A 19,885-nucleotide genomic window follows, 5' to 3' on the forward strand; every position below is an offset into this window, starting at 1 on the left:
CATTCTCAGGGAACTAAAGTTGCTTTCGAGCCTTGGTTGTAGTTTGTAGCTAGTCTACTGATTTAAGGCAAAGAGATCTAAAGCAAAATACTAAAACTAAAAATAAGAGGGGATGGGGGCCAAGAAACATACTTTTTTTATTTTAGAGTAAAATTTTAGATTTGCATTTTATCAGAATTTTATAACAAAAATTAACCATGGTGACAATAGCTCCTCAAAATTAGACCTGGCAAATTGATTCACAGAATTGAAGAAACATTTAATGCTTCTCATATAGGTGTTGGCTTTTGTTACAATAGAGAGCTGAAGAGTTACTAATTCTATACCTTTATTCAATATGGAGTTTATTTTTAGTGAATATAGCCAATAAAATTTCTGTGACTGTCATATATAAATGAGAAATATCGAGGAATATAGAAGTAATTTATTTCACAATAAAGCTGGGGATAGAGGTCTTGTTTGATTTTGGTAACAAATAATGTCCCTACTATTTATTTGTTTCCAAGCTTTTAGATATACACTTAATTCTGGTTTACTAAATAAATAACGGCTCTCAATTATCTAAAATTTTCCTCTAGGAAGTAAATTTGCTTTTTAGTTCTAGGTTGTTTATTCTCTCAAATTAAAGTGCTAAAATATCTCATAGAAATTTGTAAAGTTGTATATATACCGTAAAATCAGTCTTTAATTTTTTTGACTACTATGTATATTGCATTTTTTTAAGGAGAAGTATCATAAAATCCCAAATGATTAAAAAAACAAACTAGTGATACAGTTCTAGGTTAGGATGATATCTTTAAAATCAGCAATTTTTGGTAATTTTCCCTATATCATTAAGTTTTGATCCTAATGAGTTCAAACTATTCAAATAGTTTTTAAACTATGGCTGGAGACTATCCTATCTAATAAAGAGGGAATATGCTAATTGACCCTCACACTATTGCAAAGATGGTGGCACCCACAGTTAATAAGGAGGGAATATGCTAATTGACTGCCCCATCCTCAAAGATAGCGGTTCCCACAGCTAATAAGGAGGGAATATGCTAATTGACTGCCCCGCCCTCAAATGTAGCAGCACCCACAGCCAAATAAGGAGGGAATATGCTAATTAACTGCCCACCCTCAAAGATGGAGGCGCCCACAGCCACAAGATGGCGGAGCCCAGTCCCCTCAGCCCACTGGGGTGGCAGGCATGCAGCAAGGCCAGACCCACCGAGCCCCGCCCCCAGGCGGGCCTGGCTGCTCCACACTCCTGCCTCTGGAGTTGCCCAGTTCCCTTAGCCCCCCAATCGCCCAGGTCTGGCTTGAGGTGTGGGCAAGCCTCTGATGGTGGGTGCCCAGCTGCCATGGCCACCCGAGGCTCAGGTAACCAGGGCCGCCCGAGGCTTGCGCTGCCAGCAGTGGCAGCAGCAGAGGTGTGATGGAGTGTCACATTACCCTGATCACCAGGTCGCCTCCTACTCCTGAGAGCTCCCAGACTGTGAGAGTGGGCAGGCTGGGTTGAGGGACCAGCCCCTACAGTGCATGAATTTTCATGCGCCGGGCCTCTAGTTTAGAAATAAAGTTGAAACTCCATATGGCAAGAGGAGGGAAGGGGGAGGAGGCAAGCCATGTATCTGTATAAGAGACATGAGAATTGCAGGAAGATTTGGGAAGATCTTAATTACATCTATATTCAATATAATAAACACATTTTATTCATTGTATTGGTTTTTTTGTTTGGCTTAGTTACTAGTATTAAAACAGAACTGTTTTTTATTCCTTTTCTGTACAAATCTACAATATTTTAACAATATGCTAGGTCAGATACATGTTTGTGGTCTAACCTAAAAATCTAAGTGCTATTTATGCTATTGTTTCTATGAGGAATGAAGTCCAGTTACAAACAAGGCGGGAGAGGCTCCCACTACCTCCGCTGTGCTGGCCAGCCAATGAGACAGTTGGCTTCTGGCTGAGCCACACTCCCCTTGCGGAAGCGCACTTACCACCAGGGGGCAGCTCCTGCATCGAGCGTCTGCCTCCCTGGTGGTCAGTGCTAGTCATAGAGTCTGGTCATTCTGCCATTGGGTCGATTTGCATATCAGCGACCAGTCTTTCCGCCATTAGAGTCAATTTGCATATTACCCTTTTATTATATAGGATTGGAAACACTTGTTACCTATATCTGTTCATTGTAACTCAAGATTTTCTCAGTGCATAGAAGTGATTCCGTAGTTTTATGTGTTGATTTTTAAAGAATATTATAGAAAGTTAAACTGAATGCCCAGCCTGCTGTGAAAAACAAAAAGTGACTTCTAAGATATTGGCCACTGTAGTGAACTTCATTAATTTTCTCTTGGTGCTAAAATATGTTTTAGTAAATTAATGCCATATTGCACCATTGCCATCATACAGGTTTAGGGAATTTAAAGTAGTTTTCATTTATGCTTAAATGCCTAGGCAATAGCTTTTACATTATGAGGCAGCATGTTTAAAATACAAGCTGCAATGCTAATTGAAATGTATTTAGCAGATGCTATTAAACTAAATGCTTAGTTTGTGGTAGGTTCTTGAAATAATAAATCTTGACTGGTATTGAGAAGTTATGATTAAGTAATATGAATTTCTTAAGTTTATGCACTTTGGAGATGAAAATATATTCAGATTACCTGGAGCAACTGAGATGATAACATTCTTTAATTGCACATTTTAAATGAGGTAATTTTAATGAGTTTTTAGATACTGTACTTGTTTCCTTCTTTTCTTATCTTCCTCTGCCTCATCCCTCCACCACCTCTTTCTTGTTTAATTCTTCTTCCTTCCTTTATTCTTTCTTCTCTCTTCTATTCCTTGAATAATTTGACTTAATAAGATGGGAAATTAAAATCATGCCGAAACCGGTTTGGCTCAGTGGATAGAGCGTCGGCCTGCGGACTCAAGGGTCTCAAGTTTGATTCCGGTCAAGGGCATGTACCTTGGTTGCGGACACATCCCTAGTAGGGGGTGTGCAAGAGGCAGCTGATCGATGTTTCTCTCTCATCGATGTTTCTAACTCTCTATCCCTCTCTCTTCCTCTCTGTAAAAAATCAATAAAATATATTAAAATCAAATGAATTGTGAGGAGCACCAGAGTGATGATTTGGGGAAAAAAGCTTTTAAAAATAAAATGAACAAAACCAGTAATGGACAATTTCTGCCAAAGTTAATATTGTTAAATAATATTTAAGAAAGTAGGTTGGTTTGGATATCTATGTATTTTAGACCAAGAATAAATAGATTAAAAAACAATTCATGCCCTAGCCAGTTTGGTTCAGCAGTTAGAGTGTTGGACCACAGACTGAAGGGCCGCGGGTTCCATTCTGTTCAAGGGCACCTACCTTGGGCAGGGCATATGCGGGAGGCAACAAATCAATGTGTCTTTCTCACATCAATGTTTCTATCTCTTGGTCTATCCCCCTCCCTTCTACTCTCTCTAAAAATCAATGGGGAAAAAAAATCCTCGGGTACAGATTACCAAAAACAAAACAAAAAACAAAACAAAAATCACTTCATACCAGAGTACAAGATACAAACAGGAGAATTTGAATAAAAAGAAACCATACAGTGAAATAGTAGGAAATTGGTAGCAACCAGAATACAATGGAATCGGTCATTTTCTTCAGCCATCATCAAAAAGTTTGCAATAGCCTGGCTGGTATGGCTCTGTGGGTGAGCCTAGACCTATGAACCAGGAGATTAGTGGTCAAGGCACTTGTTCAGGTTGTAGGCTCGATCCCCAGAAGGGGGCATTCAGGAGGCAGCTGATCAATGATTCTCTCATCTTTGATGTTTCTATCTCCCTCTCCCTTCCTCTCTGAAATCAATAAAAAAAATATTTTAAAAAGAAGTTTACAATAGAGTAAAAGAATGATGTAATATGGAATTGTCAAACTTATTTTTGCTGTATTATGTTTTGTATCACTTTACACAACTGTATATCACTCTACGAAGGAATATACCCTCAATTTTATATCATGTAATGAAGAGGCTTTCAAAAAATGTAAAAAATAACTTAATAGTAATTCACAGGTGCATACTGTATATCTTTACTTTGGTATATTCATACATACACACATATATGAAACAAACATGTAATGAAATATATGTGATGAGCTCAATTTTATTCCATTTTATTAATTTTTTAATGTTCTCAGGTGAGAACCTGAGCTTCCATATATATATATATATATATATATATATATATATATATATATATATCTCCTACCTAATAAAAGAGCAATATGCAAATTAACCATCACTCTGCTACACCAATAAGCTACTCCCACAAGCCACGCCCACCAGCCAATCAGGAGCAAATATGCAAATAAACCCAACCAAGATGGCTACAGCCACAGAGAGCAGGAGGGAGGCTTGGGTTTCCCAGGCAATGAAGGAAGCCAAGCTTTCCGCCTGCCCTTGCCGGCCTAGGCCTCCACACAAGGCTACAAAGTTTCAATTATAGAAGGTAAACAAATCCAAACAGAAATGGCAGCAGCCACGGAGCTGGAAAGAGCAGGAGGCTAGGGTTGCCCCTGGCAATGGAGGAAGCCAAGCTTTCTGCACACCCTGGCCGGCCCAGGCCTCCACTTAAGGCTACAAAGTTTAAATTATAGAAGATAAATCCCAACAGAAATGGCTGCCACCATGGAGCAAGCAGGAGGCTTGGCTTCGCTCCAGGCTACAAAGTTTCAATTGTAGAAGATAAATACCAGATACCAGGGCCTCCGCTTGAGTCACCGGAGGGTGTGGCCAGCCTGCAAACCACCACAGGCCCCTCGCCCAGGCCATCCCACGCCCCAAGGGAACTCCCACCCTAATCCAGGACACCCTTCATGGCACACCACCCAGCCTCTATCCTATCTAATAAAAGAGTAATATGCAGATTGACCATCACTCCAACACACAAGATGCCTGCCCCCATGTGGTCAAAGATCCTACCCCCATGTGGACTCAAGATGGCCACCACAAAATGGTCAGTAGGGGAGGGCAGTTGGGAGGGAACAGGCCTGCAAGGGAGGGCAGTTGTGGGCGATCAGGCCAGCAGGGGAGGGCAATTGGGAGGGACCAGGCCTGCAAGGGAGGGCAGTTGGGGGCGATCAAGCCTGCAGGGGAGGGCAGTTAGGGTTGACCAGGCTGGCAGAGGAGGGAAGTTGGGGGCGACTGGGCCTATAGGGAAGGGCAGTTAGGGGGGACCCAGGCCTGCAAGGGAGGGCAGTTAAGGGTGACCAGGCCTGCAAGGGGGGGCAGTTAGGGGCAAACAGGCTGGCAGGGGAGCAGTTAGGTATGAATCAGGCTGGCAGGGGAGTGGTCAGGGTGTGATCAGCTGGCAAGCAGAAGCTGTTAGGGGGAATCAGTAAGGCAGACAGGCGAGCAGTTGGGAGCCAGCAATCCTGGATTGTGAGAGGGATGTCCTTATGCCCGTTTAGGCCCGATCCCGGTGGGATCGGGCCTAAACGGGCAGTTGGACATCCCTCGAGGGGTCCCGGATTGGAGAGGGACACCCCCCTTCCCGTGCACAAATTTCGTGCACCGGGCCTTTAGTATATATATATTTGATTTTTTACAGAGAAGAAGGGAGAGGGATAGAGAGTTAGAAATATCGATGAGAGAGAAACATCGGTCAGCTGCCTCCTGCAAACCTCCTACTGGGGATGTGCCCGCAACCCAGGTACATGCCCTTGACTGGAATCGAACCTGGGACTTTTCAGTCCGCAGGCCGACACTCTAGCCACTGAGCCAAACCGGTTAGGGCCCATTTTATTAATTTTTTAATAAAAATTTGGTTTTAATACATTATATTAATTTTAAAATAATGAAAAACAGTGGTGTACTAGAAGAGGATTTGGGAGTTATAAATGCAGTATAGTCACATAGTATAAAGTTGGCATTTAGTAATGCAAGTTTTATTCTAATGGGATATATGATTTATTCTGATTGTATATAATTAACATAGTGCTTTAAGGCAAATCTCACCCCTCCTCTTTCTTTCATATTATTCCTATTGATAATGTTTCTCTTAATAAACAACCTACATGTTGTTTGAATGCATGCTTTATTACTTCTAAAAAGTAAACCACATCTGTGGAGTTTCAGAATGTTGTTATAATATACAGAACAATATTTTAAACATTGTGTATATATTTGGGGAGAGGAACTAATGAGTGTTCTTAAGCCACACCATTATTTGTGTAAATATTAATGTATATTATTACATAATATAAGAATATTTCATGTTTTTATGATATGTAATATATAATAGTACATAAATTAAGCTTATTAATCTAAATGAAGGATTATACTCATGTACATATTGTAAAGAAATATAGTTACAGTGTATCAAGTGCAAGATAATTTATATTTTGTTTGATATAAATTAATGGAAAGAATATTTGTTATAAATAACTTAGCTATGAAAATAATAATTAAAGATATTCATAACAAACATTTGGACTAACCTAACATTTCAAAAATTGTCAACTAGTATTACAATATTTTTATGATTAAAATACAACACAATTCTCTCTTTATTGAAAAAACATGTTCCAAAGTCAAATAAAATATACACAATTAAAACTTATTCTGATGACATGTAAGGAAGGTTTGGGTCATAAACAAATGTGTGTGTGTGTGTGTGTGTGTGTGTGTGTGTAAGTGTGTATCTTATTTAAGTTAATTTTCATAACTAAAATCATCTAGCTATGGGTTGTAGTTATGTAGTCGCCTTATAAACAAGCTAGATGTTAACCATGGATTCTTAGAAAATTAGAGATGGAGTGAGAGGGCTTGATAGATCAAATTTAAAAGTGTTTTAAAAGAATTATTAAAAATATTACTTTTCTCATCACCCAAAATAGAAAAGATTGCTTCATTGGTACTGCTCCGTTAACTTTATGGATTATAATATTTGAAAATGATGTGTGCTGTCATTCCTCTTCCCATTTTGGTAGTTTTTTGTGGTGTTTCGTTTTTTGTGTGTGTGGGTGTGTGTTTTTTTACAATAAGTTCCTTCTAAATGACTTAACATAAATTCTTACTAGTACATGTAAAATACAGAGTATAAATTATAGAAATTGGTTATGTCTAAATTATATATGTTGAATAAAAATGTCAATATACTGTTTTAAAATCTAAAATTTGCCAGCAATTTTTATGTAGAGTATTAGAATTCCACATTGAAATAACAATTTATGTTCCTGCCAAAGTTTCAAAAGGACTGTTCTGAAACTCATGTGTAGATCAGCTTCATATGAGGAGCATTTGAAAAATACTGCCTTAATTTGATTTCAGAATTAGAGTATTCTGGGGTAAGGTCAAGGCACCAGTAAGTCTATTACAGACAAAGTCTAAGATAATAATACATAATACTGGGTGTCACAAAAAATGCATACACACTTTGAATGATTATAAAGTCGATGTTTATTAACATACAGGTCATTTTCAAAATTTAAAAGAATCTACTGAAATAAATCATTTCTTTTGCAATGCCTGTTTTCAAGCTGATGACCATTCTGGTCCAGGCACTGCTGATAACACGAAGCAATGAAATCACAAACATCAAGAGTAATTTTGTTCGGTGTTTGTCAATCCATCAACTGTTGGCGTTTTTATACCACAAACTTTATCTTTTATGTATTCCCATAAAAAAAGGCTAGTGGCACTTAGGATAAATTTTCTTACTTTAAAGCTTAGTCTGGCTTCACCCATTATTTCAAATCAGTTAAACCTGAAAAGGAATGAAAATGAGGTGAGTTGTCAGCTGTTAAATGGAAATGAAATGTGTTTTAATAAACACTGCTTTTATAATTATTCAGTGTGTGTCTACATTTTAGGGGCCACCCTGTATATTTTCTGAGTTCCTACCAGGTGTCAGGAATGGTTTTAAGTGTTTAACATGTATTTATATATTAAATTTCTAGAATAATTTTATTTATGAAGTATCCAGTCTGATTATAGCTATATTGAATTTTAAATCTGAGAAAACTGAGGCACATGGATGTCCCGTTCCTTGTTTAAGGTCACACCATCTGCAAATAAGCAGTGGACCCCAGGTGCAGAGCTGGGGCCGTGCTCTTTTTCCTACCATCACATACTTTTCTAAATGTCCTGCCTTCAAGAAGCATCAGAATAACTGAGGAGATAAACAGCTATAAAATAGTTAAATGTTATATTGTGTAGTGCTGTCAGCAAAGAAAATATGTTCCTGGAAAAAAATCTATATTAAATGAAAATCCCAATAAGATATCACCTCACACCTGTCAGAATGGCTCTCATCAATAAATCAACAAACAGTAAGTGCTGGGGAGGATGTGGAGAACAGGGAACCCTAGTGCACCGCTGGTGGGAATGCAGATTGACACAATCACTATGGAAAACAGTGCAGAGGTTCCTCAAAAACTAAAAATAGAATTGCCTTATGACCCAGTGATTCCATTTCTGGGTATTTATCCAAAGAAACACGAAACATTAATTCAAAAGAATATATGCCCTCCTCTGTTCATTGCTATGTCATTTACAATAGACAAGATATGGAGGCAACCCAAATGCCTATCAGTAGGTGAGTGGATATAAAAGCTATGGTACATCTACACAATGGAATACCACTCGGCCATGAAAAGAACGAAAGCCTACCTTTTGCAACAGCATGGATGGAACTGGAGGGTATTATGCTAAGTGAAATAAGTCAGACTGAGAAAGACAAATACCATATGATTTCACTTATATGTGGAATCTAAATAACAAACTAACAAACAAAATAGAAACAGACTCATAGGTACAGAGAGCAGACTGACAGCTTGACAGAGGGGAGGGGACTTGGGGAGCTGGGTGAAAAAGGTGAAGGGATTAAGAAGTACAAATTGGTAGTGACAGAACAGTCACAGAGATGTTGGTGACAGCGTAGGGAATAAGGTTAGTAGTATCATAATCACTATGTGTGGGCCCATCTGGTGCTTGAAACATCAGGTGGACCACTCCGTAAAGTGCATGATTTTCTAGCCACTATGCTATACATCTTGAAACTAATACAGCATCATATTTAATGTAAACTGTAATTGGAAAAAATTCTGTATTAGCTGAAGCAGAGGAAGAATGATTCAGTGAGTGGTGACTTATTGGAGGAGGCTTCTAGAGAGAAAATCATGGGCCCAGTCTTGAACCCGGCTGTTATTATTGATCGATAGAAAGTTATCTGTTGCAGGTTATAGACAGGATGGCAACATTCCTGATAATTAGTTTAAATATATACTTATACCAGTCAAACACTGAGTTACAGGGAATGCTTTTGTGTTTTACTCTTTTTTTTTAATTTTTAAAATATATTTTATTGATTTTTTTACAGAGAGGAAGGGAGAGGGATAGAGTTAGAAACATCGATGAGAGAGAAACATAGATCAGCTGCCTCCTGCACACCCCCTATTGGGGATGTGCCCGCAACCAAGGTACATGCCCTTGACCAGAATCGAACCCGGGACCCTTCAGTCCGCAGGCCGACGCTCTATCCACTGACCCAAACTGGTTTTGGCTTGTGTTTTACTCTTTACTGCCTCCCAAGAATTTGCTAGCACTTAGTTCATACTTCATCTATGCTATGATGTTTAACTGTGCATTCAAATTGAGTATATTTACATTGTGACTCTTTTCTACATTAAAATCTCCTTCAAAGTGGGAAATGTGGCCTCATCATCTTTGCAGCCCATGCAATTCTTCGTTTATACTTTTATCATCATGAAAAATTATTTGTTGAGTTTATAAACAAACTAGAGGCCCAGTGCACGAAATTCGTGCACGGGGGCAGGGAGTTGTCCCTCAGCCCAGCTTGCACCCTCTCCAATCTGGCACCCCTCGAGGGATGTCCGACTGCCCGTTTAGGCCCGATCCCACTGGACATCCCTCTGACAATCCAAGACTGCTGGCTCCCAACTGCTCGCCTGCCTGCCTTCCTGATTTCCCCTAACTGCTTTTGCTTGCCAGCCTGATCATCCCCTAACCACTCCCATGCCAGCCTGATTGATGTCTAACTGCTCCCCTGCCAGCCTGTTTGCCCCCAACTTCCCTCCTCTGCCGGCCTGGTCACCCCTAACTGCCCTCCTCTGCGAGGTTGATCACCTCCAACTGCCCTCCCTTGCAGGCCTGGTCCCTCCCAACTACCCTCCTCTGCTGGCCATCTTGTGGTGGCCATCTTGTGTCCACATGGGTACAGGATTTTTGACCACATAAGGGCAGTTATCTTGATCTTGTGTGTTGGAGTGATGGTCAATCTGCATATTACTCTTTTATTAGATAGGATAGAGGCCTGGTGCATGGGTGGGGACCAGCTGGTTTGCCCTGAAGGGTGTCCTGGATCAGGGTGAGATTCCCTTGTGGCGTGGAGAGGCCTGGGCAAGGGGCCTGTGGTGGTTTGCAGGCCAGCCACGCCCCTGGCGACCCAAGCAGAGGCCCTGGTATCTGGAATTTATTTACCTTCTACAATTGAAACTTTGTAGCCTGGAGCGGAGCCAAGCCTCCTGCCCAATCCGTAGCTGCCACCATTTCTGTTTGGATTTGTTTACCTTCTATAATTGAAACTTTGTATCCTTGAGTGGAGGCCTGGGCCCGCCAGAGTGTGTGGAAAGCTTGGCTTCCTCCGTTGCTGGGGAAACCCAAGCCTCCCTTCTGGTAGCCATCTTGGTTGGTGTTAATTTGCATACTTGCCCTGATTGGCTGGTGGGTGTTGCTTATGTAGTGGAGTGATGGTTAATTTTGCATATTACTCTTTTATTAGAGAGGATGAAGCTTTCATCAGAAATGAATAAAAGGTTGCTATAGTGCTTTTACCTCTAAGCATGTTAGTGTAACAGTGAAGGGTACTTAGATAAATGCTAGACTCTGTTTAAGAGACATTGCTACTGAACATTCTAGTATATGATAAGTAGCTTGAACCAGAAAAAAAAATCTTCAAGGAGTCTGCAAAGAAGCAGCAACAATAAAGTGCTTGCGGAGGTAGGTGTTCATCTGACCTACATTTCTATCTCCTCATAGGCCAACAATGTGTGCCTACTCTTTACAAAATATTATTTTATTTTATTTACATTGAAAGTTACAATTACATTGTAATCCTATGAAAACACAAATGCACCAGGATTTACAAATTAACCCCTCATCAATTAGAATTCTAGTCAGTACTTAAACTGAGATTAGCAATCGGCTCAATGTGTGTTTAGAACCAACTGAGAGACACACAGCTTTCCCCACAATCCTCACCTCTTTGACCTTAAGGCATTTTACCTAGAGATTCTGCCAGGAAGTGCTAGCTCCTATAGTAATTCATTAAATATTCAAACAATTGGTTACTAATCATCTGATCATAACAGAGAAAACTTTACTCTCAGAAAGATGTATTGTCTGACCATGTTGTAACTATTGCTTTCAAGAGCAAGGTTGTTCTTAATCAAATAGTAGAACACTGACTTTCATAGTTCCTGTTATGTTTTATTATCTTACTGAAAATGTATTGGCTTCATTAAAAAATTTCAGATCTTAGTTTTACTTGTATTTAAGTTGTCTTTTCAGTTATCGTGCTTCAATATATTTAGAAATTCATTCTGTGATATATGTTATTATAATTGTGTATTTTACATTTTGAATAAAAATCATCCTAATTGGTATGTTAGATAGCAATGCAAATAACATAATTTAAGTTTTTAAAAAAGATAAATTCATTTTATACTGATTTTTTTTCTCAACTATGTATTTCAAATGAGATTTTATGTGTGTTATTTTAGCTACAAATCGTGCTTCTCTCCTACCAAAAATAATTTGACAGACATCTATCACAAATTGATTGCTCATAATTGCTGTGGGCTCAATTGCCCTTGTGCTTCTTTTTGTTAGGTAAATTTTATATTTATTGCTCATCATATTACTACTAACCCCTTTGTTTACAGTCAGGAAATTAAAGTTTAGTGAAATCACATGTTAGAATTTTTTTACATGTTCCTATATACCCCCAAAATGGAATTGATATGGTACACGATACTCAACTCTGTGCTATGGCCTAGTGTTTGTTATTGAAATAAACTTATATGTATTTTTATATGTGCTTTTTCTGTAGTGTAAAAATGAAACACCTGTGGGGAAGAGTAAGGAAGCTAAAAGTTGTGCGTTAAAAATACCAAGCTGCTAATAATACACATATTTATGATTTCAAAGGGTTGCTAAAAATGAATTCCCTACTGTGCAGCGACAAAAGCATTCAGTAAGGACTATTATTCTGTTACTGTCAGATTTGCATTTGACTGTTCTAAAGATTTGTTCATTTTCACTTTTTGTATTTATTTAATGGAAACCTAACAAATGTCAATAGATTTAACAACTTGAAATGCATGGCAAAAGGTCATTCCATGCTTGTTGACCCATCTTACCTCATTGTATTCTTTAGAAATACAAATATTATGTTTTCACTCACCATTCTTTGTTGAAATTCAATGAGAGCATTTAAGTGAAGTAACAATGACAACTAGTATAAATTGCTTTTTAAATCCTTCATGAGGTTCACTAAAGTTCTACCACAAAGAATATGTTTTAAATACACAATGAAGATTTATTTCCTATAAGACATTGTGTTTTGAGTGCTAATTAAGATCAAAATTTCTTGACTACATGTTATTGCAACATGAAGTTTGACATATCCATTATCAAACTATCCTATCACTAACCTTTTTTTCATAGACTTTATAAACAGACCAGTAAGTCTATATTTTGCTTTACTACGTACACGAATTGGTTTTCTATTGCTACCATAAAAATTACTACAAAAACTTAAAAACAATACCTGTTTATTATCTCCCAGTCCCATGGGTCAGAGATCTGGGCACTGTGGGCCTCTCTGCTGGATGCTCTGTTGACAGCCTCACTGGGTGGGGTTAGATTGTTAGCTGCGCCAGGCTCTTATCCGGAGACGGAGACGGGAAAACCTGCTTCCAAGCTCATTCATATTGTAGCCAGAATCCAGGGCCTTTGCTCTTGTAGAATCTAGGCCTCTGTTTCTCTGCCTCTGTCAGCCAGGACCAGCCTTTGATCCTAAAGGCTGTCCCCGTATCTTCTCATGTTTCCCTTATGGTTATACCCTCCCCTGCTTCACTCCTCCCTGGCTTCTCCTTCAGCAGCACTCTCTGACACTGGTTGGGGAAATGTCTCTGCTCTACATGCTGATGTGATTAGATTGGACCCACGGGGGGAAATCCGGGATAATAACTGGACTGTAAGATCTGTAACCTTTGTTACATCTGCAGTGTTCATTTTGCCATATACTGTTGCACATTCACATATTCCAGAGATTAGACTATGGATATCTTTGGATATCCTCCTACACTATGTTTTAATATTGTATTTCTCCCTACTTTGTGCTAGGAAATTTTTCCATGCATGAAGGCAAACTTAACATTTGGGCGGGGGGGGGGGGGGTGGGGGGTGGGGATGAGAATGGAGCCTTTATAAATATATTTCATCTTAAAATTTAAATGTGTCTTTTGTATTTGGATTTTAATTATAAATTGATTAAGATCAAAAGTCACGCATGAATGCTTGAAGTGCAAAATCTGTAAATTGTTGATTGGTTCAGGTCTTTTCATAAACCTGACATTCTCACTGATTATTTTTTTTAATTCAAAGGCTCACACTAACAAACCCAGCCCACAAATTACCTTCCGCCTGTTATTAGGTTTCTGCATTCCTGTGGCATCAACTTTATCGACCTTGTTTTCATACTGCTGAAATTTACCCCTTTGAGCCACGGAACCCATCTTCTGAATTTCCTAAGGTCATCTTTCACTGTCATTTGTACAGACTCCAGATATGTCTCAATAAGTCGTGAAGATTTTTAAGGGCAAAAATGTTCCATCTGTTTTTTCAGTTAAAATTAATTTTTGTATATGCATATATCAAGAAATTTAGGTGAGAAATGAATCTGTTAACCATTTGTTAAAAACCCTACTAAAAAAGTCATGTTTAAAAGCTCCTCTATATGAAGTATTTTTTTTCTACTTTTTCAATTTAGAGAATTTATTATTGCTGGTTACTACTTACTAACTTCAAATCAATTTTGATTATAACATGTTTTATTTTCACTTTGATAATTGTGGAAATTATAATTTAAATGTCATAGCACCTACTTGGTTGTTAACTATGTATAAAATTTAATTGTGTACATATTCTTTTCAAAATGAACTTCAGATTGTGGTAAATTGAATATTTTGGTGTAAGTGTGAGTATATTTTTAGGGAAATTGTAATAATGTGATTAACTTAGTAGATCCTATATATATTCACCATAGAAATCATTGAGTTTTAAGATTATGCAACTTCAATTTTACTTGTACACATAAATTTATCTGAAAGTAATGACCCTATTAGAATCTGACTAGCTTAGCTATATATCTTTTGGGTTGTATATCCTTAATGCCTATGATATTGAAACTGAAGGGAAAATATTATCAGTTTTCCTGTACCAAAATATTGTATTTGAAGGACATAAGACAGGGAAAGATTTTTCCTATCATGCAATTTATCTACTGTCTAGGGCCACGTGCTAGTACTTCTGTCTCTGATCCTCTCAAATGTGTGACTTGCTACAGTATCACCAAGGGATAATTTTTTTAAAAAGGAAATAGAAATTCTGGAGTATAGTCACAGAAACGGCTGCTTGTACAAAAGGTGCGGGGGAGGGGGGGGGGTGTAGCACACTGCACTGTTAGTGCCGACACAGGTTTCAAAATACTATCCATTTGAAAAGTACTTTAGATATTTCTCCCCCAACCCCCAATTACCATAACTTTATTGGTTTTCCAGGATGAAACAATATCATTTTAGTGTGTAACTTGCAGAAATCCAGTCTGTCTATACTTAGATCTTGCTGTAACATATCAGAAACTAAATGAGGTAAATTTATACACCAAGTCCCTCCATACCTTGGGAAATTCAGTGTCTTCTGCCTCCTTCACCTTAATAATTAAGGACAGAAGCTAATCAAAATGTCTTACAGTTTGACTTAGCTGGAAATCACATTTAACTATGTGTGTTACTTGAAAGAGACCTAGAGATTGGTACTGACTAGGTCTCGCACCTATTTTCAGCTAACCTCTTTCCAAATGGCACATGCTGTGTTGTAAACCAGCAGCTTTATAGGGTAATTAAGGGTGTCGACTATTTTGGTATTCTTACCTGGGCTGCGGCATTCTATTTTTTACTAATTAGAATTAAAATACAGGTTTTTCTGAATGATTTTACCTAAATTAGACAATTAGAGATCATTTACTTAGTAGAATCTCACCTCATGCTTAGGTGGGGTTTGTTTTCCCAGGAAGCAGCCTCTTGAACATCACAGTGGGCTGAGATATGCCGAGCATGCTCTGGGTAGAGAGGCAAATCACTTTAGAAACAAGTGTTTCTTCCCTGCATATAATCAGGTTTTAAAAGTGGCAAAAATAAGATTTCTTATTAGAAATTTGCTTCATTGGGAACATCAGACACACATTGATTCTGTAAGCAGAGTGTGTTGAGTACTTCACACTGCATCCCCCGAAAGCAAAAGTTGTTCCACTTAATCTTCCCTAGTTATGCTTTTGTTAGTAATCTGTGAGGAAATGGGAGTCATGCATCTTCCATGTCCTTCCCTCCCAACCGCCAAGCCAGAAAGAAGTGAAAAATGTTTTCTCTAGACATTGATACGAGAAAACATTAAAAAGGAGAAGAAGCAAAATAAAGCCAAGAGGATAAACATCAGAGGCTTGCTTAAACAGCTTTGGCCTCCTATAATTGCTTTTCTGTCAGCGGGATTATTAACAAATTTGGACATCTGAAAATTAAATTAACAGCCTGAAAATATTTTACAGGATGAGATAGAGCATGATACATGGAACATAATGACCCCCCTGAAATTCAGCCAAGCCAGTGCAGCTCCTCATTTAGACAGAGAAGACAACTAGTTAATCATCACTGAGCAAATTAGACAGAGCAAATTAGTTTGCTGCATTCCACAGTCTTAGCTACCAAAAGAGAGTATATGCCACTAATTAGAATGAAAGAGCTCTAAGCATATTATTATCTATATAGAAAGAGAAGGCAAAATTATAGTTCGAACTGCTTCTTTCAAAGCTTGAGGCCTAGGTTACCTAAGTATAAAGTACACGTGCAAGAGTATATATGTGTTTCCACACGCATATTTGAATACCAGCAGCTTTAGCATTTTCTTGCCCTTGACCAAATAAAGTGTAAAAAAATTTTTGCCAAGGTTAATTGGTATTCTTTGGGAATACACACACACCCATGAAACATAAAAACATTTTTTTAAAAGTGTGATCCCTTTCATTGAAGATTAAAGTAGCCATTTCATATACTTTTTCTTGCACGATATTAACTTATTTTTTTTCTTTTATAAGCGTATTGCTGTTGCATGTGAAATAAATATTTGGACTTAGTTTATCACTGGAGATTAATCTGAAATCATATTTTGTAGCCTTAATTAGCATTCACTGGCTTAATTGTCATTCTCAGCCCCTGCATTTCCATTTTTCACTAGCTTGAACAATGCTATCTTCTGCTGTTTGCACTTTAATTTAAATTCCTATTAAGGTTTATGAACAGTAATAAGGTCCTGCTTGAATATTCATTACCTCCTGAATTGTGAGCTATGAAAAGGTGCTTTCTTTTACCTTCATGAAACTGGCACAGCATGGAACTGATCAGTGGTGACATTTGATTCGAGGCATCCAGTGCATTTCCTCATTGTTTATTGACACATCTTGTCCAAACAGCTCCCTCGCAAGTGAGCGGAGTCATGAAGGAGCGCGTGCTACAGCGGAGTGTGGAGCTTTCCTGGCAGGAGCCAGAGCATCCCAATGGAGTCATCACCGAGTACGAGATCAAGTACTACGAGAAAGTAAGTGCCGGGAACAGGAAACAGGAAATGCACCACGGCGTGTGTCTCGTGTCGTCCTGCTACACTGCAGACGAGAGTTGGTCATTCTGCCAACTCTTCGGAGGCACTTCAGAATTTTTAGTTAATTTTAGCCAGTTTTGACCATTATCTCCTGGAAACTATGATTCATTATTATAATTTCTGTGTTATTCAATTTCTGCTACACAACTGAAAATATTCCTCTAGTAATACATTTACGTATTCAGATTTTGAAATCATGATAGTTAGGTGGAGCGTGTTTTAGTGCCGCCCAAACCACACAGCCCAATGCATTTTTTGAAAAAATGTTTATTTTAGGATGTCTGCTTGGACCTTTAATGATTTATTTTATGTGTGTGCGGTTTCAGTGATATGATGATGGCCTAAAATTATTTAGTAATTTGAAAATTAAAGATATTTTTTTGCAATAACTTTGCAGTATTCTCTAAACTTTAGAATTGGCTGATGATAGTCTACTTCTTTAAATTCCTTGTGAAATTTAGTTCATCTAGGTTATGTTAATCATATCCAAGACCACTTCTTTATACTCCTTTCTCCATGAAAAATAGTATGGCAAAAACCCAAGTACTGCCTCTTTATCTCCATATTTACTACATTTTAATAAATAGTGACATGTCTGAGCATATGAGTGCATTTATTTCTGACCTATCTGGAGAGAGGGGGAGCATGTTGCCCTTAGTCACAAATTGATATATAGGCTCTACCTCATAGAAGAACCTGGTTTGAGGTTTGAAACATGGAAACTATTGTTATTACTAGTAGTAATAGTAATAGTAAGTGTTATTATTATTGACTTAAGCGAGTTAGCTGAAGTGCTATAATATACATATAACTATTTTAACCATTTATTTATTTATTTTTTAATATATTTTTATTGATTTCAGGGAGGAAGGGAGAGGGAGAGAGAGATAGAAACATCAAAGAGAATCACTGATCAGCTCCCTCCTGCACACTCCCCACTGGGGATCGAACTCACAACCCGGGCACATGCCCTTGACCAGAATTGAACCAGGTACCCTTCAGTCCACAGGCCGATGCTCTATCCACTGAGCCAAACCAGCCGGGGCTATTTTAACCAGTTAGACAGCTTTTAGAAATAGGAACTTAAAACTTTAGAAAAACTTGGGGGCTGATCTACTTGAATGAATGCTTAACGTGCACTAGTACATTGGCAATAGATAATGTTTTTCCTTTTGAAGCAAAAACAGTTTAAGATTAGTTTCAATGTTCAGATTAAGTTTACGATATTTTGACTTATTATTTCCTTTATAAATTCCTGACTACACTGCCAAAGTTACATTTTAAATACCTCACTTTGTACCAGGGAAACATTTTTATCCCATCAAAAATGTGTTTCTGAGGGAATCCATGTTTTTAATGTTGGTTTTTATGTCTGTTTTCCAATGAGCTCTAACAGTTATAATCCCTTCTGAAATTACATCAGATTTCAAAAGCAATAAAATACATTTTTTAAATGTAAGTTACAAGGTAAATGAGAGTTTAGTTTCTCACAGTGAAACAAGATATTTTGCAAATCCTTACTCAAATAGTTCCTTTTCTATTTTGCATGACAGAAAGAAAATGTTTGTACATTCTCTGAATTTACAGAGAATGAAAACAGAAAGAAAATGTTTGTACATTCTCTGAACTTAGGCAATAATTAAAAGGGAATAACTGTATTGCACTATAATGTATGTAAACACATGGTATATACATACCTGGTATATACATATACACACATGTATATATCATTATGTCACCTAATATTAGTTATGCCTTGTTTTATTTTAGATAAATGTATATTTATAATACCAACTATCATTTTTATGAATGATTATAATAAAAACAATCACAAATCAGTTTCACTATAAATCACAAATATAGTTTGGATATACAGTTATTTACACTTTTGTAAATACTAATGTGAAGAAAAATCAAACAACCAGACTGAACTTTTCAGATTTCAATGAGAGTTTTATTGACAGTCACAGTTGAGCGCAGGAATTTATTATAGAACAAATAATAAACTCTCTAAAATTGTATATTTGGATGAGCAGTTTTTATTACTTTTTTCATAAATAGCCCATTAGAGGCATATCAATTAAGTTTTAAATTTGTATTCATTTGCACATTGTTTTGATGGAGTTTTCATATTCTTGAACTTTAAAATTTATTTTATTCTATCTATAATAATAAAAGCATAATATGCTAATTAGACTGGACAGCTGAACGACATTCCGGACGTCCTTCCGGATGACCTTCCGTACGAAGCCAGGGCTGCGAGAACCAAGCCTCTCGCACAAATTTCATGCATTGGGTCTCTAGTCATATATAATATGGAAGTCACATTTTTAAACTCTGTAAGCCTCACTTTATATATCAGAAAAATGAAGAAATTGAACTAAATTATATTGTTAAGCCATAAATTATACAATATTTTGACTTTTATATAATTCTTTTCATTTAAAATATTCCCTTAATTCCTATATTGTAAAAGTGGTTTTATTCTGTTATAAATGCAGTTTTAATGAAAATAATTGATAATGTCACTATGGCAGCAATGTTCAACCTTTTTCATCTCATGGCACACAGAAACCACTAAAATTCTGTGGCACACCAAAAAATGTATTTTTTGCTGATCTGACAAAAATAAATATAATTTTGATTGATTAAAAAAAAACACGAATAATAGTAATTATCTACCCTTTTTGCTCCAAAGTGAATTTTTAAAAAATCAGGTGCCTATACTCGTATATAAGGATTCTGGTACCAAGAATTAACCAATTAGATGCAACCTTATTTTGCAACATGACCCATAAGATTCAACTCTATTATATGACCTAAATATTTATGGTTCAAGACAAGGCATTCACACAAGACTTATTGTTGTGTTGGCTGTTGTCATTTTTTTTTTAGA

The 19,885-nt window shown here is 37.4% G+C and overlaps 1 protein-coding gene across 5 annotated transcripts in view; it reads left to right on the top strand.

Annotated features, from left to right (window-relative positions):
• EPHA7 (EPH receptor A7) overlaps positions 1-19,885 on the top strand; it is a 170,887-nt gene that overhangs the window by 120,046 nt on the left and 30,956 nt on the right. For all 5 annotated transcript variants that reach the window (XM_079781423.1, XM_079781424.1, XM_079781425.1 and 2 more), the window contains one exon: positions 16,805-16,929. In XM_079781423.1, the coding sequence (XP_079637549.1) occupies positions 16,805-16,929 (125 nt within the window). The remainder of the gene's footprint in view (positions 1-16,804; positions 16,930-19,885) is intronic.

This window comes from Cnephaeus nilssonii, assembly GCF_951640355.1.
Source record: "Cnephaeus nilssonii genome assembly, chromosome: 9".
Taxonomy (NCBI): Eukaryota; Metazoa; Chordata; class Mammalia; order Chiroptera; family Vespertilionidae; genus Cnephaeus; species Cnephaeus nilssonii.